Source organism: Thalassophryne amazonica, chromosome 6 (genome assembly GCF_902500255.1).
Source record: "Thalassophryne amazonica chromosome 6, fThaAma1.1, whole genome shotgun sequence".
Classification (NCBI taxonomy): domain Eukaryota; kingdom Metazoa; phylum Chordata; class Actinopteri; order Batrachoidiformes; family Batrachoididae; genus Thalassophryne; species Thalassophryne amazonica.
Window position 1 is genome coordinate 82515713 of NC_047108.1, and position 26682 is coordinate 82542394.

The 26682-nt window shown below is 39.2% G+C and overlaps 1 protein-coding gene across 2 annotated transcripts in view; it reads left to right on the plus strand.

The window, feature by feature from the left end:
* Positions 1-20327: 20327 nt before the first annotated feature.
* The window catches only part of LOC117512513 (sterile alpha motif domain-containing protein 10-like), a 216918-nt gene continuing 210563 nt past the window's right edge, over positions 20328-26682 (plus strand). Inside the window, exons 1-2 of one of the 2 annotated variants that reach the window (XM_034172610.1) lie at positions 20328-20528; positions 20615-20700. In XM_034172610.1, coding sequence (XP_034028501.1) covers positions 20688-20700 — 13 coding nt within the window. In that variant the 5' untranslated portion in view covers positions 20328-20528; positions 20615-20687. Of the gene's footprint in view, positions 20701-26682 lie in introns of both variants that reach the window. The other variant, XM_034172609.1, reaches the window with a different exon arrangement.

A 26682-nucleotide genomic window follows, 5' to 3' on the forward strand; every position in this document is an offset into this window, starting at 1 on the left:
TTTTACTTTTGCTGAATCACAATGAAAACAAGTGTTTTTCACTTTCTTGTGCTATCTGTGTATTTTAATAGGCAATTGTGTATTTTGTGCATTATTTTACTAAATAAATTCAATCAATCAATCATTCAATCTATTAATAAGGTGTATATATTTGGTGCAATATTTTGGATCTTGGAGTAAAGTGTATCTGTGATTAAAAAAAAATGTTTTAATCATTTCATTGACTTCACTTTTGTGATGCACTGTCAGGTTTTTCAATCATGACATACTGTGCCACATTACACCCTTGTTAGTAATACTAATTTCAATTCCAGTATGATCATCTAGTTATAACATTTCAGTTTCAGCTTACTAGAAGGCACATGGGTGAATCAAGCCTAGATTTGATCTGTTTTGTTTGAAAATTCTTCTCTGTTCCACTCCACCATGAAGCTATATATAACATGATGCAACAAACAAAAGCTATAACAAAAAGCTCATAACTTCTTAAGAGTTGTTGTAGGTGTCTTGGTGGCTTCCCTCACTTATCTCCTTCATGCAAGGGTATTTTGGTTTTGAGAACTGCCCACTCCAGTCACATTTACCATTCGGTTTGTAATTCTTAATGAGCAATGTAAATTAAGATGACATTTTCAGTGACACACACACACACACACACACACACACACACACACACACACACACACACACACACACACACACACACACACACACACACACACACACTGGAGCCAAATCACTGAAGTTGAAATATTCAAATAAATCAAGTGGGGTCATCAGGGGGCATGCAGAGCAGGCAGGGTCATTATAGTGACTGTCACATGATCATGATAGATGCAGGTTTATGTAATTTCTCATCTCCACAAGAGACGCTATACTCAAACATGAGACACAGGGCTTGAATAAAAGTAATTGCATTCTCATCTGACATTTCTGGGTTTTATCCCATGAGATGATGTGAGACCATACGTCAGTTGGAATGGATCACTTTTGAATTCTTCACCCGTACACAGACTGAGCCTTGGTCCAAGCCTGTTCATTTGTCTTCATTTACATTGCCTGCAGGGCGCACCTCACTTTGCTCCTGGGAGATGTTGTGATGAGAATGGACTGTCACACACACCATATATCACTCACACAGCCAAAGACAAGCTTAAACTTGAATCACAAAGCATTATTCCTTTTGCCTGTTTACATTCCTGTGATTAGGACAATGATTATTTTATTTCAGTCGGATGCTAGAATTAGAATATTCCTCGGCTTTGTCAGAGCCAAGGAATATAGTGCCCTGTAAAACACAGTGCATGAATGGAATGATAAATGAATGATTCCCTCCAGCTTATGAACACAATATCTCAAAAACAATAAAAGCCATCATCTTTCAAGTTTTCAGATTCAAAGGGGATATAATGAGGGTCAACAGATTATAAATTTGGCAACTTTGATGGAACAAATCATTTGAGAAGGCAAGATTGTTTTGTTTATTTAATGTACAATTATTTCTCTTTTTTTAGCATGGCCAAAGCAGATGGTCACCAGTCTGTGTCTGAACTGCTTGAGGTTTCTTCCTACAAATAATAATAAAAAAAAGTTTTACCATACCACTGTTGTCAATTTGCTTGATCAGTGAGGTACCCTTGTGACGTGCCTTGGGACAACTTATGTTGTGATTTAATGCTACATAGATACATTTAATTGAATTATCAATCGAATGTTAAGGTCATCAAAAATACAGTTTTTAAAAAATACATTTTCCAAGATATCTCCACAGCTAGTAGGGCCAGAAAGACACTTATATCAATCAGCAAATCATTTGGAATCAAATGGTTCTATGATAACATGTCCCTAAATAGTATATGGTGCAACAGTATGTGCATATGCAGAAAATGTATCACCCCTCCCATGCCTTTCATTTGTTCATTTAAATGTGCTATCTGGGATGTACATTAGATTATGATTGGGTTGCTGTTGTGTTTTCCACATCTGCATGTTTCTGCAGGCCTGTCAAAATTATGTTTGTGTTAGTTTGCATGCACTCTGTGGAATCCATTGTTTTCAGTGCAAATGACACAGAATGTAGAGGAGGACGACTTTGGGGGACTCTGCCCTTTCTGTCACAACAGATGTCCACAGCATGCAGTAATAATAAAGAAGCGGAAAGTAGCTGGAGCCGCACAGATGCAGAAGAAACTCTTTAAATACAAAGGTTTCTCAATAGGAAATGTCACTGCATATAACATCGTATTGCAGACTGACTGCTGTTTGAATGAAAGGATGTCGGCGAGGACACACTGTATGTGGAGCTGAGCCACTGGCTGACACCAGATTTATCGACAGAGAAAAAACACAGAATCACAGACGCATTAATCATACCGTCTGAGCTGGGGCCTGAGTTAATTTTAGCTCATTACATGCAACAATGAAGTCTGGACAAAGAGGGGGGGAAATACTGCAAAATAGAACACGGACATCATCATTTTTCACCATTACACACACGCTAAGCTCAATTATCATCTCTTGGTTGAATGTAGTCTACGTGCACAAAGCATGACCTCGTACGCTGAGTGGATTAGTGATTTATTTAGCTCTGACTACTGAGTGCATATTCTGAAACAAGGAGAAGTGTCCTTGTAAGAGGACAACAGCAAATTGCCAGAAGTCTGATTTTGGGCAGCAGTCAGATGCTCAAATGGGACTTCATTGATCCACTGAGCTTTGTGCTACAACAAAGCACTGGATAAGGACAGTCAGGTAATTAGTCTGGGACAACAGAACAATGATCGATTATGTGTTCTGAATACTAATATATTGACAAACATTACAGTTATGTGTGGTGAGTCAATCAGGATTCATTAGGCTAATTGCAGTGCTGAGAAAAGTATCCTTTCTGCTGCTCTTCATGACCAGTAACAGGGTCACCTTGAGTTTGAGAGAGGAGGTTTGCCTGGTTTAAATTACAGACCCCTGCGCCCTCATTACAGCTTGGACCCCATCCCCTACCCCAACAAAAAAGGTACGAAATATTTACATAAATATATTTCTCACATTCATGCCTGGAAGAATCTTGCAATAGAATTTCAAACACCCCTATAGAGGACCATACCATTTCTTAAACAGCATGGAAGAGTCTACAAGAGTCTAGAAAATGATGGAAATACTTGAAAAATCTTCTGTATACCTGACTGTATTGTTTTTTCTTTGCTTTGGGGGTTTTGTGTGTGTGTGTGTGTGTGTGTGTGTGTGTGTGTGTGTGTGTGTGTGTGTGTGTGTGTGTGTGTGTGTGTGTGTGTGTGTGTGTGTGTGTGTGTGTGTGTGTGTGTGTGTGTGTGTGTGTGTGTGTGTGTGTGTGTGAGAGAGAGAGAGAGATAGAGAGAGAGAGAGAGAGAGAGAGATGTACGAGTATACATGTATACTCGTATACATGTCTATACATAATACATATACATAACTTTTTCTTGTTCTTTTTTTTACTATTATTATATTAGTGATAAAAATGGAGGAGTGGGATACAATTAGTGAAACCTAACAGCTAACATTAGCTTATCTAGCTGGCTGCAGCACCGTTAATGTTAATACACACTTTTGTTTACATTTGTTGTTATATGTATTTGTTAATACCGTTATTGTAGGGTTAAACTACGTTATTGTACTTTATATGCTAGTTACCGGCTTTGTTTAACCTTGTTGGCTAGCAAGATACGGTTGGCTTATTAATGGCTAATTTAATTGTAGGTAATCTAGCTATAGTTAGCTTATTTTCGTGATTTACATTTTTATTTTACATGGTGTATATTTTTAATGATTCTTCAGTTTATGGGTTCTTTAATAGATATCAACATATAGTATCTAAGTTTGGGGTTTCCATTAGATAGCATATAGAATATGTATTTTGTCTTCCTGTAGTGAGCTAGCAGGATGAAATTTAGATAGATACCTAAAACATATTACATCATAGCTTGTTTCTATAATAAAATAACCATATGTATAGCTTAGCCTACTAGCTATAATTTAATTTTACTACTAGTCTACAGACTAGGTATATGTATAATACAATCTTCTCCTGTATGAATATTTAGGTTTTAGAAGCTAACACCTATAATATTATGTAGTAACTATATTTCTTGTATATGTTGTTTATTACTCTTATTGTGTAAATATCACTTATATACATGATATCATTTTCACAGGGGTGGTAGCCAAGTGGTTAATGCACTTGGTTTCAGTGCAGAAGGTTCCGGGTTCAAATCCCACCCCTGCCACATTTCTCCATGTAATGTGGAGTTGCATCAGGAAGGGCATCCGGCTAAAACTTGTGCCAATTCAAAATGCAGATTCCACCTTGGATTTGCTGTGGCGACCCCGAGTGCAAACAACTGGGAGCAGCCGAAGGGACTTACTTTTTACTTTACATGATATTTTCTTGAGCCACTTGGGTGGGTAGGGAGAGTTCCCATGGGATAAAAAAGCTTTTCAACCTACCATCCATAGTTCTCAAGACCAGGCATCTAAGTGGCTCTACTCTACTCTATTCTACTCTTCTTCTTTTTTTTTTTAAAGATATTTAGATATACCTTAGTATACACTAGTAGAGTTCTACCTTAGAATTGGAATGTATTATAGAAAACATACCTTACTGAATTTTCATGTAAATTGCAACACAGGATAGATAGATAGATAGATAGATAGATAGATAGATAGATAGATAGATAGATAGATAGATAGATAGATAGATAGATAGATAGATAGATAGATAGATAGATAGATAGATAGATAGATAGATAGATAGATAGATAGACAGATAGATAGATAGATAGATAGATAGATAGATAGATAGATAGATAGATAGATAGATAGATAGATAGATAGATAGATAGATAGATAGATAGATAGATAGATAGATAGATAGATAGATAGATAGATAGATAGATAGATAGATAGATAGATAGATGAACCACAATAACTCAAAAGCATTAAATGCTATCATTTTATAATTAACCAGAAAGCAATTTTGTTTTGTCTGTTACCCCCCATAGATCAAATGATCATCAAAATCTGGACTCAAGAAGAAATACCAGCACACCTGAACGTTTTACTTTTTACTTTACATGATATAATTTTCTTGAGCCGCTTGGGTGGGTAGGGAGAGTTCTCATGGGATAAAAAAGCTTTTCAACCTACCATTCCTGGTTCTCAAGACCAGGCACCTAAGTGGCTCTACGCTACTCTATTCTACTTTTCTTCTCTGTTTTTTTAGATATTTAGATATACCTTAGTATACACTAGTAGAGTTCTACCTTAGAATTGGAATGTACGTATTATAGAAAACATACCTTACTGAATTTTCATGTAAAGTGCAACACAGAAAAGATAGATAGATAGATAGATAGATAGATAGATAGATAGATAGATAGATAGATAGATAGATAGATAGATAGATAGATAGATAGATAGATAGATAGATAGATAGATAGATAGATAGATAGATAGATAGATAGATAGATAGATAGATAGATAGATAGATAGATAGATAGATAGATAGATAGATAGATAGATAGATAGATAGATAGATAGATAGATAGATAGATAGATAGATAGATAGATAGATAGATAGATAGATAGATAGATAGATAGATAGATAGATAGATAGATAGATAGATAGATAGATAGATAGATAGATAGATAGATAGATAGATAGATAGATAGATAGATAGATAGATAGATAGATGTATGTATGTATGTATGTCTTGGTGGTTTCTCTCACTTTGTTTCCTTCCAGCAAAACTGTCATTACTGCTTCATGATGTAAATAAAGTCCAAGACATATTCAGGGAAATTTTTATGTTTCCATCCCATGACAAATATGAATATGAAACATATCTGGTGAACTTGATCTAGAGCAGTTGTGTGCAGTTGGCAATGTCTCACGCATGATTCTGGGTTCAGCCCAACTACATTTATTGTTTGCCCTTGAGATGTTGTTCTTGTCATTGCACAGAGCACGACACTAAACTGCAACCTTCTTCGCTGAAAAGGGAACTCTGGAGTAGTTGGAATAGTAATAATAATTGGAATAGACACGTGGGGTCAGGCCACCCAGGTCACAAACTTTTTGTCACCATCCCTGCTTGCAGGAGGCTGAGGTCCATTAGGACCAGAACCTCAAGACACAAAAACAACTTCTTTTCATCTGCAGCTAAACTAATAAATAATACCAGAGGCCATCACTTACTATGCCCCCCCACTACCATAAAGTACAGATTGGTCATCCTTGCACTGAAATGTACTGTACATCTGTACTTCAGTCACCTGTTTTTGCACAGTCCCATTTCATTACGTTATATTTATTTAGCAGTAAATATAGTTTTGCCTATTTGACTCGTTTACTTCTTACAAAAGTGTTTTTTCTTTTCTCTTCTTATTGTTTATGCACCAATAACACCAGATCAAATTCCTTGTATGTGCGATCTTACTTGGCAATAAATTCAATTCTGATTCTAGACCAGCTATGCTGTATGGCTTAGAGACTTAGAAACTATGGCTTGGGGTGGCAGAACCGAAGATGCTACAATTTTCTTTGGGGGGGTAACAAGGATGGACAGGAATAGGAATGAACATATCAGAAGGACAGCTCAGGTCGGACGGTTTGGAGACAAAGTCAGAGAGGCAAGATTGACATGGTTTGGACATGTTCAGAGGAGGGACCCAGGGTATACAGGGAGAAGGATGCTGAGGACGGAGGGAACAGAGAAAGATGCAGAGGACAGAGTGAGATGGAAATGGGAGACCTGCTGTGGTGACTCCTAATGGGAGCAGCTGAAAGAAGAAAATTACTTATTTATAAAATAAACACTATGTTAACAAGCAGAAGCTAATGGGTTAATTAATGTTATTGCATGAGGCACAAAGAACTCAAACATAAACTGCCTCTTATCACCACTGAACACATGAAAATGCCAATGCTGTGATACACATGTACATGTTTACCTCACTAAATATAAATTAACCTTAGCATAGCCGTCCACTTGTTGCAGTTCCAGCTGTACACAAAGAGCAAACAGGTTGAGTGCCGAGTAGTATGAAGGTTAATCCATAGCTGTATTCAAAACCATATGAAGGTTATCTCTATTCAAACATGTGGTCTTTCAGTTTGAGAGCAAGATTTATGAATTTCAATTGTTCTCTAAGATATAGTATGTCCACCTCATTCAGATCTTGTTCTTGTTGTTTTACTGTGCTTGGCACTCAACTTAATAGTACATTACTACCACCATTTGACATATAATATTATTCCATATTTTTCATGATTACATTGAACCACAGTTCCTACCTGTCACTTTGTGGTGTGTCCCAGTTGTCATGTGGTCAGGTTTTAGTAGAAACCATTTAAGATGATATTGTAGTAAATCCCATCTCTGTGAACTCTGACCTTGGTAAAAAGTTTCTCTAAAGATACCTTGGTGTACTTGATTTATTTTTCAAAGAACATGGCTAAAGCAGAACAAATAATAATCTACATACAACCCCTGGCAAAAATTATGGAATCACCAGCCTCGGAGGATGTTCATTCAGTTGTTTAATTTTGTAGAAAAAAAGCAGATCACAGACATGACACAAAACTAAAGTCATTTCAAATGGCAACTTTCTGGCTTTAAGAAACACTATAAGAAATCAGGAAAAATAATTGTGGCAGCCAGTAACGGTTACTTTTTTAGACCAAGCAGAGGGAAAAACAATATGGACTCACTCAATTCTGAGGAATAAATTATGGAATCACCCTGTAAATTTTCATCCCCAAAACTAACACCTGCATCAAATCAGATCTGCTCGTTAGTCTGCATCTAAAAAGGAGTGATCACACCTTGGAGAGCTGTTGCACCAAGTGGACTGACATGAATCATGGCTCCAACATGAGAGATGTCAATTGAAACAAAGGAGAGGATAATCAAACTCTTAAAAGAGGGTAAATCATCACGCAATGTTGCAAAAGATGTTGGTTGTTCACAGTCAGCTGTGTCTAAACTCTGGACCAAATACAAACAACATGGGAAGGTTGTTAAAGGCAAACATACTGGTAGACCAAGGAAGACATCAAAGAGTCAAGACAGAAAACTTAAAGCAATATGTCTCAAAAATCGAAAATGCACAACAAAACAAATGAGGAACGAATGGGAGGAAACTGGAGTCAACGTCTGTGACCGAACTGTAAGAAACTGCCTAAAGGAAATGGGATTTGCATACAGAAAAGCTAAACGAAAGCCATCATTAACACCTAAACAGAAAAAAACAAGGTTACAATGGGCTAAGGAAAAGCAATCGTGGACTGTGGATGACTGGATGAAAGTCATATTCAGCGATGAATCTTGAATCTGCATTGGGCAAGGTGATGATGCTGGAACTTTTGTTTGGTGCCGTTCCAATGAGATTTATAAAGATGACTGCCTGAAGAGAACATGTAAATTTCCACAGTCATTGATGATATGGGGCTGCATGTCAGGTTAAAGCACTGGGGAGATGGCTGTCATTACATTATCAATAAATGCACAAGTTTACGTTGATATTTTGGACACTTTTCTTATCCCATCAATTGAAAGGATGTTTGGGGATGATGAAATCATTTTTCAAGATGATAATGCATCTTGCCATAGAGCAAAAACTGTGAAAACATTCCTTGCAAAAAGACACATAGGGTCAATGTCATGGCCTGCAAATAGTCCGGATCTTAATCCAATTGAAAATCTTTGGTGGAAGTTGAAGAAAATGGTCCATGACAAGGCTCCAACCTGCAAAGCTGATCTGGCAACAGCAATCAGAGAAAGTTGGAGCCAGACTGATGAAGAGTACTGTTTGTCACTCATTAAGTCCATGCCTCAGAGACTGCAAGCTGTTATAAAAGCCAGAGGTGGTGCAACAAAATACTAGTGATGTGTTGGAGCGTTCTTTTGTTTTTCATGATTCAATCATTTTTTCCTCAGAATTGAGTGATTCCATATTTTTTTCCCTCTGCTTGGTCTAAAAAAGTAACTGTTACTGACTGCCACAATTTTTTTTCCTGATTTCTTATAGTGTTTCTTAAAGCCAGAAAGTTGCCATTTGAAATGACTTTAGTTTTGTGTCATGTCTGTGATCTGCTTTTTTTTCTACAAACTTAAACAACTGAATGAACATCCTCCGAGGCGGTGATTCCATAATTTTTGCCAGAGGTTGTAGTTAGAGAGATGTGAGTTCAGCAATCACAAGTGGTGTGAGATTCAGCTGTGTTGACTATTCATCCTGGTGCACACACAAATACAACAACGCACTGTCCCACGCATACAGAACATAGATGCAGTTCCTGTAAACTGTAAAGTGCACACACACACACACACACACACACAGAGGGCGGCCAGTGAGAGACAAAAGGTGATGATCAGGGAGTGACACAGGGAATATATCTCTCAAATGGGTTCTGTCATCTTCTGTTCCACATACTGAGTAAATCCACAGCAGGGACAGTTTTTTTTTTCCTTTTTTTTTCCAATGAAGTCCTCTGTACAGAACACTCCCCGTGTCTGATTAGGAAAACAGCTCAGGGCTACAACTTAACACTATAAAGTGAATTCCTCTCTATCATCGGTGCTCATCTCAGTGAAGTAAATAGCTTCCTTTGGGAATTCATTAGATTCCTTTCACTTCCACCTAAAAAAGCCCCCCTACCCCCACCCTCGTTCGGATTAAAGAAAAAAAGAACTCTTATATGCCATTGAAATGCACCCTCTTTGAATCTTTCCTCCTTCTGACCATTTAGATGCACCAGAGGTTAGTCTTTCCTCCACTGCACTTTTATTCTCATTTTATCTGTTCTGTCCTCCGTCGCTGCCAACTCAGGGGCCGCCATTTACCATGACAGCAGCTTTGGCAAAGCTGATACCACACTCAAGGATCAATGGCGTCTCTATGCCCCTGAGGCATGTGCTCTCCCGCTCTCTCTCTCTCTCCTCAATGTGTCTGCTCTTTCCACACAGACACATTGGTTTTTACACTACAGCTGTGTTTCAAATATGTAAAGGAACTCAAGTGGTGAGTGTGTTGCACTGGCAAAACTGTTTGCTGGCACAGTGAAGAACTGGCCAACCATATGTGATCACATGACACAAATTAAAAGATTAATGACATCATCTGTTATCCAATACAATAGGCAGTATAGACTCTGAATTCAGTCATGGTATAACTGTGAAATCCTAAATCATGATTGTAACAATTAGTAACTGATAAGTTTCCTACCAGCTGATCTTTCCTTCCAACATTAATTAAGTGTAATTATTAATCAGTGCAAATCTCAAACCAATAGGTATGACTACATAGATACTTGAAGCACAGAACTGATATAAGTATAAAATGCACTTGATTTTAACATAAAAAAAACGGTTGAGTTTAGCTTGTTTTTCTGCTGCTTCTGTATTCTCAAACTCTCGTAAAAGTTTAAACATCGGTGTGGGTCTCTCACAAGATTGGCCACAGGAATGTTTAAACAAAATAAAAGCAAAATCAACATATGTGTTAGTGGTAGATTTAATAATGGATAAATATAGCTTGTACGTCACTTTATAAACTGTTCCGCTGGTTTAGAACGGGAAAGTTATGCTTTGCTAAAAGCTGTCTTGTTCTTCTGGACTTCTTCTATGATGTGTTTTCTGCTACTGTATGTGATGCTGCCCCCAGTGGTGAACAAAAGGCGAGCAGAGGCAGTGGCCACAGGAAAAACCTGAAAAAGGTCCCTGGTTTTTCATGAAATAAGAGGGGCCATTGAGAAGTTTTGAGCCTGAACCAGAACTTCACACATTCTTGAGAAATGTTGGTTTTTTAGAGTGCAAAAGATTGAGAATCACTCCCTAATTTCCTCGTTCAGGCTCCAAACCTCTCAGTCGGCCCTCGTCTGCATTTAAAGGTAAGCATTGCCACTTTGGCTTATTCTCATTTGTCAAGGAAAATGAATGTCAACATTAAACACAGAATTATATCAGACTGTATCCTAGTAAGTAGTAAGTAAGTCCCGTCGGCTGCTCCCTTGTTTTGTACTCGGGGTCGCCACAGCAAATTCAAGGTGGATCTGCATGTTGAATTAGCACAAGTTTTACGCCGGATGCCCTTCCTGACGCAACTCCACATTACATGGAGAAATGTGGTAGGATTCGAACCGGGAACCTTCCGCACTGAAACCAAGTGCATTAATCACTTGGCCACCACCCCTACTGAACCAAATCTAATCACATCAAATCAAATTGTAGCACAGTGTAAGTATAGTTTCTGAATCGTATCATAGCCCATGTAGCGAAATACATATCGGCTCGTTATATATATAACCATCCCAAAGACATATCGTTCTCTTTGGCTGCTTTCAGTGATGCCGGTATTTGGTTAGACTCTTTCTCTCCGATTGTTCTGTCTGAGTTATTTTCATTAGTTACTTCCTCCAAACCATCAACATGTCTATTAGACCTCATTCCTACCAGGCTGCTCAAGGAAGCCCTACCATTAATTAATGCTTCGATCTTAAATATGATCAATCTGTCTTTATTAGTTGGCTATGTACCACAGGCTTTTAAGGTGGCAGTAATTAAACCATTACTTAAAAAGCCATCACTTGACCCAGCTATCTTAGCTAATTATAGCCCAATCTCCAACCTTCCTTTTCTCTCAAAAATTCTTGAAAGGGTAGTTGTAAAACAGCTAACTGATCATCTGTAGAGGAATGGTCTATTTGAAGAGTTTCAGTCAGGGTTTAGAATTCATCATAGTACAGAAACAGCATTAGTGAAGGTTACAAATGATCTTCTTATGGCCTCAGACAGTGGACTCATCTCTGTGCTTGTTCTGTTAGACCTCAGTGCTGCTTTTGATACTGTTGACCATAAAATTTTATTACAGAGATTAGAGCATGCCATAGGTATTAAAGGCACTGCGCTGCGGTGGTTTGAATCATATTTATCTAATAGATTACAATTGTTCATGTAAATGGGGAATCTTCTTCACAGACTAAGGTAATTATGGAGTTCCACAAGGTTCTGTGCTAGGACCAATTTTATTCACTTTATACATGCTTCCCTTAGGCAGTATTATTAGACAGCATTGCTTAAATTTTCATTGTTACGCAGATGATACTCAGCTTTATCTATCCATGAAGCCAGAGGACACACACCAATTAGCTAAACTGCAGGATTGTCTTACAGACATAAAGACATGGATGACCTCTAATTTCCTGCTTTTAAACTCAGATAAAACTGAAGTTATTGTACTTGGCCCCACAAATCTTAGAAACACGGTGTCTAACCAGATCCTTACTCTGGATGGCATTACCCTGACCTCTAGTAATGCTGTGAGAAATCTTGGAGTCATTTTTGATCAGGATATGTCATTCAATGCGCATATTAAACAAATATGTAGGACTGCTTTTTTGCATTTACGCAATATCTCTAAAATTAGAAAGGTCTTGTCTCAGAGTGATGCTGAAAAACTAATTCATGCATTTATTGCCTCTAGGCTGGACTATTGTAATTCATTATTATGAGGTTGTCCGAAAAGTTCCCTGAAAAGCCTTCAGTTAATTCAAAATGCTGCAGCTAGAGTACTGACAGGGACTAGAAGGAGAGAGCATATCTCACCCATATTGGCCTCTCTTCATTGGCTTCCTGTTAATTCTAGAATAGAATTAAAATTCTTCTTCTTACTTATAAGGTTTTGAATAATCAGGTCCCATCTTATCTTAGGGACCTCATAGTACCATATCACCCCAATAGAGCACTTCGCTCTCAGACTGCAGGCTTACTTGTAGTTCCTAGGGTTTGTAAGAGTAGAATGGGAGGCAGAGCCTTCAGGTTCAGGCTCCTCTCCTGTGGAACCAGCTCCCAATTCGGATCAGGGAGACAGACACCCTCTCTACTTTTAAGATTAGGCTTAAAACTTTCCTTTTGCTAAAGCTTATAGTTAGGGCTGGATCAGGTGACCCTGAACCATCCCTTAGTTATGCTGCTATAGACTTAGACTGCTGGGGGGTTCCCATGATGCACTGAGTGTTTCTTTCTCTTTTTGCTCTGTATGCACCACTCTGCATTTAATCATTAGTGATTGATCTCTGATCCCCTCCACAGCATGTCTTTTTCCTGGTTCTCTCCCTCAGCCCCAACCAGTCCCAGCAGAAGACTGCCCCTCCCTGAGCCTGGTTCTGCTGGAGGTTTCTTCCTGTTAAAAGGGAGTTTTTCCTTCCCACTGTCGCCAAGTGCTTGCTCACAGGGGGTCGTTTTGACAGTTGGGGTTTTTCTGTAATTATTGTATGGCTTTGCCTTGCAATATGAAGCGCCTTGGGGCAACTGTTTGTTGTGATTTGGTGCTATATAAATGAAATTGATTTGAGTTATATAAAGGAAAGATGTACAGTTCTAATATCTTTGCAAATATTTCTTAAATGTAACATAGTTTGTTTTGGTTTTTTTCCCACCCAGTAGTGCATAGATCTAAGTTCAGCAAAACACTGATCTATGCAGGTCTATCTTATGAATTAGAGATCCAAGCATTTACTAAAGTTTGGACATTGTAAAATGTCCTAACAGCCATGCGTGAATATGCTTCTAAACTAGGGGAGCACTCACAGATCACGTACCTGGATGGATCCACTGACTGCAGCATATGATAAGCTATGAAGAGTCAGAGTGCCCGGGTTTGTGATTCATCATCATCTATATTATAATAGCTAAGTGGCCTCTGTGTGTGTGCATGCGTTTGGCTTCAATCACACAAAAACCGGGGAGAGCTGACATTTTGTCCATTTGGTATACTTATGTATTTTGGATCAAGGATGAATGCTGCAAAAATGGAAAGTTGATAGGACAAATATTTTTGTAGAAATTAGCAATTTTATCTAAGCAGTAAACAATGGACGTTGTGCTCCAATGCACCATGGGAGTTCAGGGTTTTGGGGTTTTAAATGTTGTTATTGTGGTTCATGTTAGTTTAACAGTGTTGTTGGTGTTATTGTTTGTTTATTGGTTTAGTCATTTTAGTTAAGTGTCCTGTTGCCATTATCATGAGTGAGATAAGTGTCATATTTTCTGTACCATGAGTGAAAAAAGTATTGCATTTAATGTCTTCTGCTCACATTTAATGTTTTCTGCATGACTAAAAAAGAAGGACCTGCTTGCAGCAGAATGGGGAAAGACAAAAAGGTCTGTGTGTGTGGGTGGTGTGTGTGGTTGTGTGTGTGTGTGTGTGTGTGTGTGTGTGTGTGTGTGTGTGTGTGTGTGTGTGTGTGTGTGTGTGTGTGTGTGTGACTTCGATCATGGACAAACTGGGGAGAGCTGACATTTACCGTTTGGTATGCGTATGTATTTTGGGTCAAGGATGAATGGCGCCAAAACAGAACGTTGATAGGACTAATATTTTTGGAGAAGCTACGGTTATTAGCTAACAACACTGAACAATGGATGTAGCTACTTACATTCTGGACTCACACGCCATTCCAGCAGGGGGCAGTAAACCATCTTTTTATTAAAAGTGTGAGTGTGTGCGTGCGTGATTTTATTTAGTAAGGTCAATGTAAGTGCATAATATAATTAAAAATACCTTAAAAATACAACCCCAATTCCAATGAAGTTGGGACGTTGTGTGAAATGTAAATAAAAACAGAATACAATGATATGCAAATCCTCTTCAATCTATATTCAATTGAATACACCACAAAGACAATATATTTAATGTTCAAACTGATAAACTTGATTGTTTTGTGCAAATATTTGCTCATTTAGAAATTGATGCCTGCAACACGTTTCAAAAAAGCTGGGACAGTGGTTTGTTTACCACTGTGTTACATCACCTTTCTTTCTAACAACACTCAATAAGCAGGCCCAGTGTTGACATGCACTGTTTCTGACCGATGCTAGATGTCATTGCTGCAGGAAGCTTCTGCTGGTAAGGATCTCACTCTGTCTCCTTTCTATTTCTCCTCTTTTCCTCTGTGTTGTTTATCTGAATTTTTTTCAAACACTTCCACTCCCACGTGGATTATTGTTTGCCAGCTGGCTCTGCCCCTTTGCTTGTTCTTCCCAGGTCTTTCAGTCGATTGAGCGGCTCTTACAGTTATGCTTCAGGAGGTCCTTGTAGCATTTCTTCTGCTGTCCTCTGGGCCGTTTCCCTTCACTCACATGGGAGTAGAAGATCTGCTTGGGAAGTCGGCTGTCATCCATCCTAACAAAGTGATTCACCCACTGAAGCCAGTTTTTGATGATACACTCAGTGCTCTGGAACTTGGCTTCAGCCAGGACACTGATGTTGTTACGGTAGTCTTCCCATTGGATGCAGAGTATCAGGCTGAATGGTCTGGAACTGCAGGACACAAATGCACGACTCAAGCAAACAGCTCTGGTTTTTAGATGGGTTTAATGTAGAAGACAGCGGAGGTCAGTACACGAGTAGGCAGTCCAGGAAAAGCAGCAGTACAAAAAACATCAAGCAATCAGGCGTGGTCAAAGCAACAGGCTGGAGGTCAGGTACACACAAAGAGGCAGGCAGAACTATGGAACGCAAGGACAGAGCTGGATTGAGGGCACGAGGCATGACAAACTGGAGAGAGACAAACACACCCAGTGAGCTTAAATAACTGCAGGTGGTAATCAGCAAATCAGGGACAGGTGTGCATGGAAAGCACCAGAACAAGGCATGGCCAGAGAAAGAGAGAGAGAAACACCCAGCAAGAGAAGAAGCCAATCAAACCCAATGAAATGCAAAAATAACTAACAGCACAAAAGAACAAACAACCCAGAACACCAAGCAAGACTCAAAACATTACACAGAGAATACTCCCCAGGCAGTGTTGATGGAATCTCTCAATGGTCTTCGGGCGATGGCCATTGGTAGTCCAGGTCTCTGATCTGGTACAGTATGGGGTGACATGACAACAGCTTTGTAGATGAGGATTTTTGTCCCTTGTCGAACGTCTCTGTTATTGAAAACACGGGTGCGAAGCCTGTTGAAGGCAGTTCCTGTACACTTGAGTCAGTGTTGGATCTCATCATCGATGTTGCCGTTTGAAGACAAATGGCTGTCCAGGTATGGAAAGTGGATCACATATTCCAGGACCTGTCTGTGCAGTTTCACAGGAGGAATCTTTGGATTTGCCATGTTGGGTGGAGGCTGATACAGGATTTCTTCAGGTTGATGTGAAGACCATCCTTGATGTAGGCTTTGTTGTAGGTTTCAAGGAGTTTCCGAAGACCTTCTTCCATAATGGACCACACGCTGCTGCTATCAGCATACTGGAAGTCTGGGAGCAAAGTGTTGGTGATTTTCTTATTGGCTCTCAGTTGGTTCGGGTTGAAGAGCTTTCCATCCATTTTGTACATGATGTAAATTAATGGTGGCACCTTGTCCTTGATCACGTAGAGGATTGTTGCCACAAAGATGATGAAGAGTGTCGGGGTGATGACACAGCCTTGCTTTACTCCTGTTTGAACACTGAAGGCTTCACTTTATGTGCCATTTACCAGAACTTTGGCAGACATGTCATCATGGAGAAGCCTCGGGATCTTGTTGAATTTCTCTGGACAGCCGATTTTGCTGAAGATTTTCCACAGAAGTTGGTGTGACATGCTGTCAAACACCTTTGTCAAATCAATGAAGGCAAGGTACAATGGTTGGTGTTGTTCTCGATATTTTACTTGTAATTAGCAGTGAAAATCATGTCTGTTGTCTCGCTTGATGGTTTTCTGCTAATGGTCTCAGATGGTTGTTGGCAATCCGTGCAAGAACCTTCCCCGCAGTAGATAGCAAGGAGACACACCAATGATTTCTACAGTCAGACATTTCTCCTTTTTGCTTGTACATGGTCACAATCATAGACTTTTTCAGGTGTGCTGGTATTTCTTCTTGAGTCCAGATTTTGATGATCATTTGATCTATGGGGGTAACAGACAAAACAAAATTGCTTTCTGGTTAATTATAAAATGATAGCATTTAATGCTTTTGAGTTATTGTGGTTCATCTATCTATCTATCTATCTATCTATCTATCTATCTATCTATCTATCTATCTATCTATCTATCTATCTATCTATCTATCTATCTATCTATCTATCTATCTATCTATCTATCTATCTATCTATCTATCTATCTATCTATCTATCTATCTATCTATCTATCTATCTATCTATCTATCTATCTATCTATCTATCTATCTATCTATCTATCTATCTATCTATCTATCTATCTATCTATCTATCTATCTGTTTCTCTCATGGTTACATGCCTCAACTTTTCCATAGCCTTGGAAATACTACAACAGACATCTGTTTTCGTATGAAAGAAACGCATGAGGAACTTTCGTCAGATCTCATTACAGTTGTACAGTTGCCATAGTCCCTACATACAGGCTGGGTAGGAAAAGAAAAAGTCTGAATTTTGGCTGCCCTCAGAATTCTACCCTCAGCTGAAAGCAAAAATAAAGCTGTTTTCCTATCTTGTCTCGCACTGTCTGATGGCTTCTATAGCTATATCTAAGTCAGTGTTCATTCAATTTCTGCACCCACTGACTCCAATCAAGGGTCACGGGGGGGCTGGAGCCTATCCCAGCAGTCATACAAGAGGTAGGGTACACCCTGAACAGAGCCACATATAGACAGACAAACACACCTACAGTCAATTTAAAGTTCACTTAACTTGCATGTCTTTGGAAGTGGGAGGAAGCCCGAGGACCTGGAGGAAACGTGCGGCAACATGGGGAGAACATGCAAACTCCATGCAGAAAGGACTGGGTGGAAAGTAATCCCAGGACCTTTTTGCTGTGAGGTAGCAGTGTTAACCACTACACCATCATACAGTTAGTCAGTGTTCAGTTCAAAAAAGTGGCATTGACTTGTCTGCATGCTTCTAAGATTCAGCAAAATCATTTAAGACACACACATTTGGCTCTAAAATTCTCCAATTTGAAGTGCAGCTCACTTGTTTCATAGGCAAATAGCTGACATGAGTGTGTACAGGGGATTGCTGTTTTTAGGTTTTTATGTGAACATCCGGATCTCCTCGTGTGATCTCTGTGGCTTGTGCAATGACTGTGCACGTTCAGCCCACACACATTTTTGACTTTTCTGCTTCAGTGAAGCTTAGCACCTTAAGCTTTCAGAAGCTGGTTTGGTTCTGTAACACAGAACTGCAGAAGCACAGATTTGGAGAAATATGTGTTTCCTTGTACTGCTTAGTGGTATTGTTTACCATAGAGAAAATGTGTGAGTGTGCAGTGTGTACACTGAATATGAAAGTAAACACCACTAGAAAAATAAAATTCTGGCTTTACTGCAGCTTGGTCCAAGCAAAAAGATTGATCAAGGGATGATGTTGTGGCTTTTGTGTGTCTATCTGTAAATTACTTTACAGTCTATTTTCACAGTGACATAAGTTTGCAATTTTGTGTCTTTACTCCACCACAATTGAGTTGAAATAAAACAATCAAACTCTGCTTGCACTATAGAGTTTAAAAAAGTCAAATTAATAATTTTGGAATTACTGCCACTTTTATACACAGTTCCTTTTTTGGAGGCCATAAATAATAGCACAATTTAGATACAAGTCAGAGGATGGATGCATGAACATTTCCAGTCAGTGAATATGTCGTGGACATCATTTACATGAATCATTAAGAAATACAAACAGCATGGTAAATCTGGAGAATTCTCAAAGTATACCATAATCTCACAACAACTCACACAACTTGATGGATATTCTCAGTAGACTGTCCCCTCTTAATACGTTTTGTCAAGCTCATAGGTAGAGGTCAAGGTCAAATCAGAGGTCATCATCTAAAATACAGGGTGATATCTTCAAACTTAAGTCGCAGATTCAGTCAAACTCAGTGAACCATCCTCTTGAATCATGTCAAGGTTAAGCTCAATTCAGAGATCATCGTCTAAAAAACTGAAACGTGGCTTTCTGCTGGGATTAGCAAATCTACCACACCTCTGGAGTCGATGATGTCACAGGATGATATCAAGCAAAGTCAAAAAATACAGTATTTTGGGAAATTTTGCTCCTCATGAAACAGTGAAGAAAATGTGCACGTGAACGCCTGGACAAATGCACATATACCACCAAGGAACTACTTTGGCTTCTCATACATGTAAGGTTCATCGTCATGTCACGATAAAGTTAAAACGGTTGCCTGGGTGGCAACAGGCAGACAATTGGCCCATTCCCACATTTCTAAAATAACTATCTGGGTTGAATACTTTGAGAAAAACAATTTTCTGAAGCAGTTGTTCAATTTTATGTTTTGAAATGGAAAATAATTTTCTGATGTCTTGTATGTTTAAAGGAATTAAATATATATTTTTTCAGAAAGTTAGTATTGAGGGTGGGTATGTGGTTCTAAAAAGAAGAAGCAACTGTTTCGGGTTGTTTTTTTTAGGGGTTTCCAAAATAGCAAGTATTTATTTTTTATTGTATTTAACCTTCATCCTGTTGTTATTTCTACCTGTTTTTTTTTTTTATGTAAAATTCTGCCCCTTACCAAAAACCAAACCATTGTATTCCTCATTTTGAGTTTATTCAAGGTCACATTAGAAACCAGGCCTAGGACGCTCACAGACAGTATCCATCTTGTGAAAAGGCACATGAAGTAACTTGTACAATACTTTTATACAATGTGGGTGTTAACAGTGGGTGTGGTTTAGTCTCACATTTCTAATGTTACTGGCTCTCACCAACAGTGGGTGGTCTCCCCTGGACACATGATAGAGTAAAACTTAACATATTTCTCAGAACTTCCAAACAAATAACACAAATATTTAATAGCTAACATAAAACAAAGAATTAGATATTATCTAACACTATTGACATTATATATATATATATTGCGAGATCTAGAAAGGGCAGCAATACATAAAGTTTCAGAACAACATACTCGTAAATACCACATTTGTAAAAGTGTTTTTCATTTGTAAAAGTGATTGAATGCGTGTTAAAGTGTTTCAGCTTTTGTCATTTTGATTTGTACACACACCTCCAAATGAAACCCAAACAAAATGCAGAGACAACGCAATATCATAAAGTTAAAAAAGGAGTAGGGGTTTTTTTATGTTTCCAAAACTGCAAGTAATTTTTCAAACCAATTGATTCATTTTAATGTTTCGAGCACTTTGAAACAGTGAATATTTTCGTAGCAATTGTTTCTTTTTCTTTTCTTTCGTGATTTTGTTGTAAATATATACTGTCAGTATAAATATCTGAAAATATATGTATATTTAAGGAAGTAAATATAAAAATATACTGCTGTCAAGCTAACCAAAATGATTGAGCGCGCGCGCGTCAGAGAGAAAGAGAGAGAGAGAGAGAGAGAGAGAGAGAGAGAGAGAGAGCAGTATGTGTTATCGAACAGCTGGTGTTCCGGGCGTTATGACCTTTTGTCTCCCGGTGCTCAGGTACTCAGAGGGGGGCGGAGACTCAGCTGAAGCCGCTTGTGAACGGACCGGTCCCGGCGTGCCGGACAACAAATTTCAGCTGAAGGGAGTGATGAATGTTTTATTTTCTTTACTACAGTGAGAGCCGAATGCTCTCATAGAAGTGTAGAGGAGCGAAGCGGGTTTTTTTTTTCTCCTTACCAGTTTGTTCAGCGTGGCAGCGGAATAATGGCAGAGTCCTGCTGACACCACGGAGAGATTCACGCTGAGACCGAGGATGGCCGTGGACGGTAAGAGCTTCATGAAGCGCCTCACACTGACCAAACACTACACACACTTCATTCTGTTACGCCTGAAATCAAACCGAGCGTACGTAAAATTAATATCGCCACCATTTATCATTTGTGAATAAACTGTTTTATTATTTACAGTTAACACAATGTCAAAGTACGTGGAAGTAATTTGATGGCCACTTTACATAGGCGGGGGAATCTAACGGGGCGGGCGGCACCCCCCCCCCCCCCCCACACACACAATTTTTATTTCCAGAAAACAATTTGAATACATAATATAAAATGACATATCCTTGGTTTCCAGAGTATAAGTTGCAGTTTTGTTTTTTGTTTTGTTTTGCAACTTTGGGAAGTGATGCCGCATACTCTTTTAAAATACATTTTTTTAAAATCACACTTTTGTTAGTAATAGTAATCATAATAACTATTTATATCAGATTTTCTCAGGAATCAAAGCACCAAACAAAATAAACTCCAATTATAAAAGGGTAAGGTGACACGGTGGCTTAGCGGTTGATACTGTTGCCTCACAGCAAGAAGGTCCTGGATCCTTGTCTGTGTGGAGTTTGTGTGTCTGAGGGTTCCGTCTGAGTGCTCTGGCTTCCTCCCACTTCCAAAGACATGCAGGTTAGATGAATTGGACAGTTTAAATTGACCGTAGGTGTGTGTGTGAGTGTGAATGAGTTTGTCTGTCTATATGTGGCCCTGTGATTGCCCTGTCCTTGGTGCACCCTGTCTCTTGCCCTACGACTGCTGAGAAAGGCTTTAGCCTTCCTGTGACACTTGATTGGAGTAAGCCAGTATAGAAAATGGAAATGAAGAATTAAAAAACAATGCCAATAATAAATAAGACAGTAGAGCAATACACAAAATTCAAAATTAGAAGAGGTGATTATACAGAAAAAGGTGCGACTTATGACTCGTACATATTGTTTTTTCTTCTTCATTTTTTGACAGGTGTGACTTGTACTCTGGAAAATACGTAATAGTATACATTGTGATGTAATACAAACCACATAAGTACAGACATAGATAGGTTGTTTCTGTATGAAAGATCCTATAATTCCTGTGCATCCCAATCAAAATGTTTGTTGAGATTCTTAGTCATCCTGGTCATGGTATCCAAGTATGTTGGGTCAGGTGAACCGGAGTTGTTTCCTTCCTTGAAGTCATTTCGCTCTTCATCCAGAAAAGCTTCATCAGTTCTAGTTGGAGTAGTGCGAGACTTAAATAGTTATCCACTGTGGGATAGACTTACAGGTGGGAGAAAGGTGGTGTCTCTGCTTCCACCACTGTGTAGAGAAGGTTTCATCACTTTTATTAACAATCTCTTTCAGTCTCTTTCACTTTGGCAGCTCTTTCAAACCAACCATCTTCCCTCTCTCAAATATGAACACTGTTGATGTGTCCTTTGATCTTTGGATGCTGGTAGATGGCTGAGTCCTGACCAGAGGAACAGGCCCTCTTGTGTTGAGCAGTGTTGCCACAGTTACTTTGAAAAAGTAATCCAATTACTGATTACTGATTACTCCTTGAAAAAGTAACTTAGTTACTTTACTGATTACTCAATTGTAAAAGTAACTAAGTTAGATTACTAGTTACTTTTTTAGTTACTTTCCCCAGCTGCCGACAACAACCCACGTCAACATGACAATGATACCTGTTTTGCCAAAACTCACTTTATAGTCACCCTTTCTTGACTTCAATGAAAATAAATACTTGTTTTATAAAAAGTAAAATAAAGACCTCTTTCTTGACCTCATATTTAACTGTTGACAGCACTGTAACAGTAAAACTTGCAATTTCAAACCTACATTGTTTATAAATGTAACTATTAAATTGTAACATTTTTCTAACATTTAAATTCTGTCTAAACATTTTACTTGTCAAAATTATTATTATTTTAAGCAATATTAGTAGTTGTAGTAAAAAAACGGCTTCAAAACTGGACCTTTAATCTAGGGGTGTTGTGGGGGAGGGGGGCACATCCTTGCCCGACGCCCCCATTCCATCTGGATTCGCCCCTGCTTTGGCGTTTGAGCACAAAGAATGGATAACATTTATTTATGCAGAAAACATGACCAGATTTACAGGTAAGAAAGTTTTATTGCGTTTTCACATCATGTGGTCCTCAGAAAGAGAGTTTAGGTGCATTTGAGTGGAAGATAGTGTTAGTTATTGACGGAGGATCAGCTGTTTTTAACGAGACGATACAGAGCAGCTCAGCTCAGAATTCTAAATAAAGGAGGAAAAAAAGTATAAAAATGTCTTTGTAAAGCTCAGTGCAGGTGTGCTGATCACCGCGCTTTAAGAGGTGAGGACGAGTCGAGCAGCTGCAAAAAACTGTGGATGAAAAGCTCACAGCTCGCTTAAAGTGGGCAGTTCAGTCGAACCCCGACCTCCTGCCCACGGACCAAGTTTAATGCTGCTATCGACCCACAATGAAAAATAATAGTAACGCACAGTGACATGGAGAAGTAACTTTAATCTGATTACTGATTTGGAAAGATTAACACGTTAGATTACTCGTTACTAAAAAAAGTGGTCAGATTAGAGTAACGCGTTACTAAGTAACGCATTACCGGCATCACTGGTGTTGAGCCATTAGTTTCTTGAGTGGCTGTTGGTTTCTCTAATGTAAAGAAACTCCTCACTGCACTGAACCGCACTAGATTGCTTTTGTCAGTATGTGGTGTACATTGTTTGTTGATGTCTGATGGTGTTGTGTTTGTTGAAAATCCTCCTGAGTTTCGGAGAAATTCCAACCATATTTGGAATTAGAGTGTGATTCCTTTTCTTTTTTCTGCATTCCCCATGGCGTTGTATTCCTTCTGGCTCTTGTAGCTGTTTTCAGTAAGCTTCAGGTAGGACACTTGTCTGGATGTTTTCAGTCCGGTGTCTTAGAATTCATGTAACTCCAAGCTCCTGTAGACCCCAGTGTTCAAACTCTTGTCCTCTTTTGTGTAAACATCACAGTCAAGAAAGGGCAAAATATCGTTCTTCACATCTTCTCGTGTAAAATTGATGTTGTTATCCATCAAGTTAATGCGGTCAGTGAAAGCTTGCACTTTTTGACTTTTGTCTTTGACCCAGTGACTTGGTGTAGTTCCTCTGAAAGATTACATGGCCTTGGTTGCTAACTCCTCCATGTAGAGGTTGGCCATGATGTGGATATTGGTGAGCCCCTAGCCCATCCATGTTTCTGTCTGTAGAATCCCCTATTATACTGGAAATAGGTGATGTCCAGATAGACGTCCAGGTTTTCTCTGTATTTGCTTCTGTATTTTGGACTGTCATTGCTGTCCTACTTCTCTCTCTTTCCTGTGATTTACTGCATGCTTTTTTTCTGCCAGGCTAAGTGAATGCTCTTTCTACAATAATGTGTGTGAGGGCATGAAATGCAGGACAAAACCTGTTATCCATCTGTCCACTGTCTGTGGAAGCAGGGTAGCTTTTTCTTTAATGGCTGCAGGATGGACACTCAGTCAGATATGCATATATATGCCTTGTGACACATTGTGCTTTGTATAATTAATCCATAGTTTACTTAAGCATCATTAATTCACTTAGTGCTCTGGGCAATGATGCCTCCCTGCTCTGCCTCTTCAAATTTAATGAGTGTAGGCCCTAAAGACTGTGATTCTTTTTGGAAAAGACACATCCAGTCTAATACATCCTGCAAAAACATTCCAGGGCTCCTGATTAAACCTTGTTTGATGAGGTTTTGTCTTCATTAATGCTCATTTAACAAGCAAGTCCTTGAGTTAAAAAGTCAAAGCTATGAGCAGAGCACAGCCACTTTGACAACAGGGTCTGTTTACAGGGATTATATACTATACCAGCTGAGCTGATTATATATGGGCATTGATTTTCATTTGTCAGGAGGCTGCATTGCTTCTTTCACATGCAGGGTTGTAACACTATCAGTTACATGGGGTGATCAGCGTTATAATAGACATTTGTGCCTCATCTTGATGTAAATTGCAGAAAGAATTACGTTTTCCTTTTTGCTGCCGGTTGCAGTGACTCAAGCTTTATAATTATGTCCCATCTATGTTTGGCTCTTCAGAGTGAATGAAATTCATCAGATGGTTATTTAAATCGCTCAGGACATCTGGCTGTATTGTCACATTTGAGATAAGCAGCAATACAAATGATGCTGCTAGGCTACTGGATTGTCCAGTGCACATCATCCAACAGCAGGGAAGCAAGGTTTTTTTTTTTTTTTTCGTGTACTGAGAGAGAAAACAGTATAGTTCATCCGTTTTCTATACCAGGAATCAGCATGGGGACACACACTGCCCTATTGGTGCACAGTTGGTGCCAGGGTGGCTTCCATCCAACCATCCATTCATTCATCCATCCATGTATTGATAAACACAGCATTTGCACAGACAAAGAGAGTGACAGGCAGTCTGACACCGGCGATGTGAAGCATCCTGACAACATCACAGGGTGATAAGTACGCAGCTGGATCAGAATCCAAAAACATCCCAATTAATTCATGTATCATCTCGACCCTGTGTTTTTCTGAGCATATGGGTAGACACCCCAGGGAAGAAACATAGCGTCTGGTAATGACTTCCAAACTTCAGGCAGTCATAGAGGACAAAGGAGCCACAACCAAGCATTAAAATCACAGTTGATTTATGAATTAGTGAGTTTCTTAATTATTTAATGCCGTAAAAATGTTCTATGCCTTACTCTGTTCAGTACAATCATAGACTGGGTGTTGTGTAGGATTGTGGAGTCCAGGGACTTGGATGTACTGGAAATTGAGAAACCAGAGTGTGTGCCTGATCTGGATTAACACAAAGATCCTTGGTTTCAGTCACTTCCTGGACTCAGAAACGTGCCTGCATGTGGTGAGAGTGTAGAACTTATTGAGAGATTCACTTATCTCGACCAAGACTTTCATTTTTGGGGGAGCTCAGCCTTAGAGGTTACATAAAATCTTTGAAGAATTTATGGAATCATGATGTCACTGGACTTAGTTATTTAGCAATGCCAATGCAGGAAAAGGAAGGCCCAAGTCTTCAGGGCCGTGGTGCTTCTGTGCTCACTGTATGGTTGTTAGAGCTGGATGTTAAGGGTACTTTTCTCACTGGGTTGCAACTGTTTGAGAGTACCTGGAGACACGCATTTGCAAAAAAAAACACACGAATGAGAGACAATCCCAGTTGGTATTTCACTGAATTAGTACTAACGCCACATTAGTGCATGTGGCCGGAATGGCGGCCAAATGTCAACTAAATATAGCATGGACTCTTGGCGAAGATGTCCACTCGAATGCCACACAGCACCTTTGTGAATGTTGAGCGCAGCCTTCGCAAATAGGAGGATCTGTTGATTTACATGTGAATGCCGTGCTGAATGTCTAGCATCTAATACTGCTCGTGGCTGAAATGATGACATGTTTGCATACAAAGTGCTCAGCTGGTATTATCCTGCTATTATGGGAATAGAGGCTGTCAAAATCTCCCCAACTGTACCCAGTAAGGAACCGCCCTGTAAATAATAATAAAATAAATTCAAGTAAAATAAATGATCAAGTAATAATAACAAAGCCTACCATGGCTCCACAGAGGAAAAAAAAATGCAATCGCAGCTAAAGTGAACAGGGCACTCACCCACTTGTAGAATGATTTCCAGCAGGATGAAATATGTAATGTCCAGTGGTCTATGCCATTGAAGAGGTAATGGCTGTCACCATCATGCATGGATTGTGCATGATCACCAGCCGCAGGATGAAATATGTAATGTCCAGCGTGAAAAGGTCCTGTCTGTCACCACCATGCACGGATCCATGTGCAACGTGCTCCTGTGGACAGATGTCCTCCTCAGTTCTCAGGAATGACCACTGTTCATTCACCACGATGTTGAAACCCACAACTCTGTGCACACAGGCTCATGCTGTGGTCCTCTATATAAAAATTAAAGACAATACCAGCTGGTGCTGATCCTCATATTTGTCTCAAA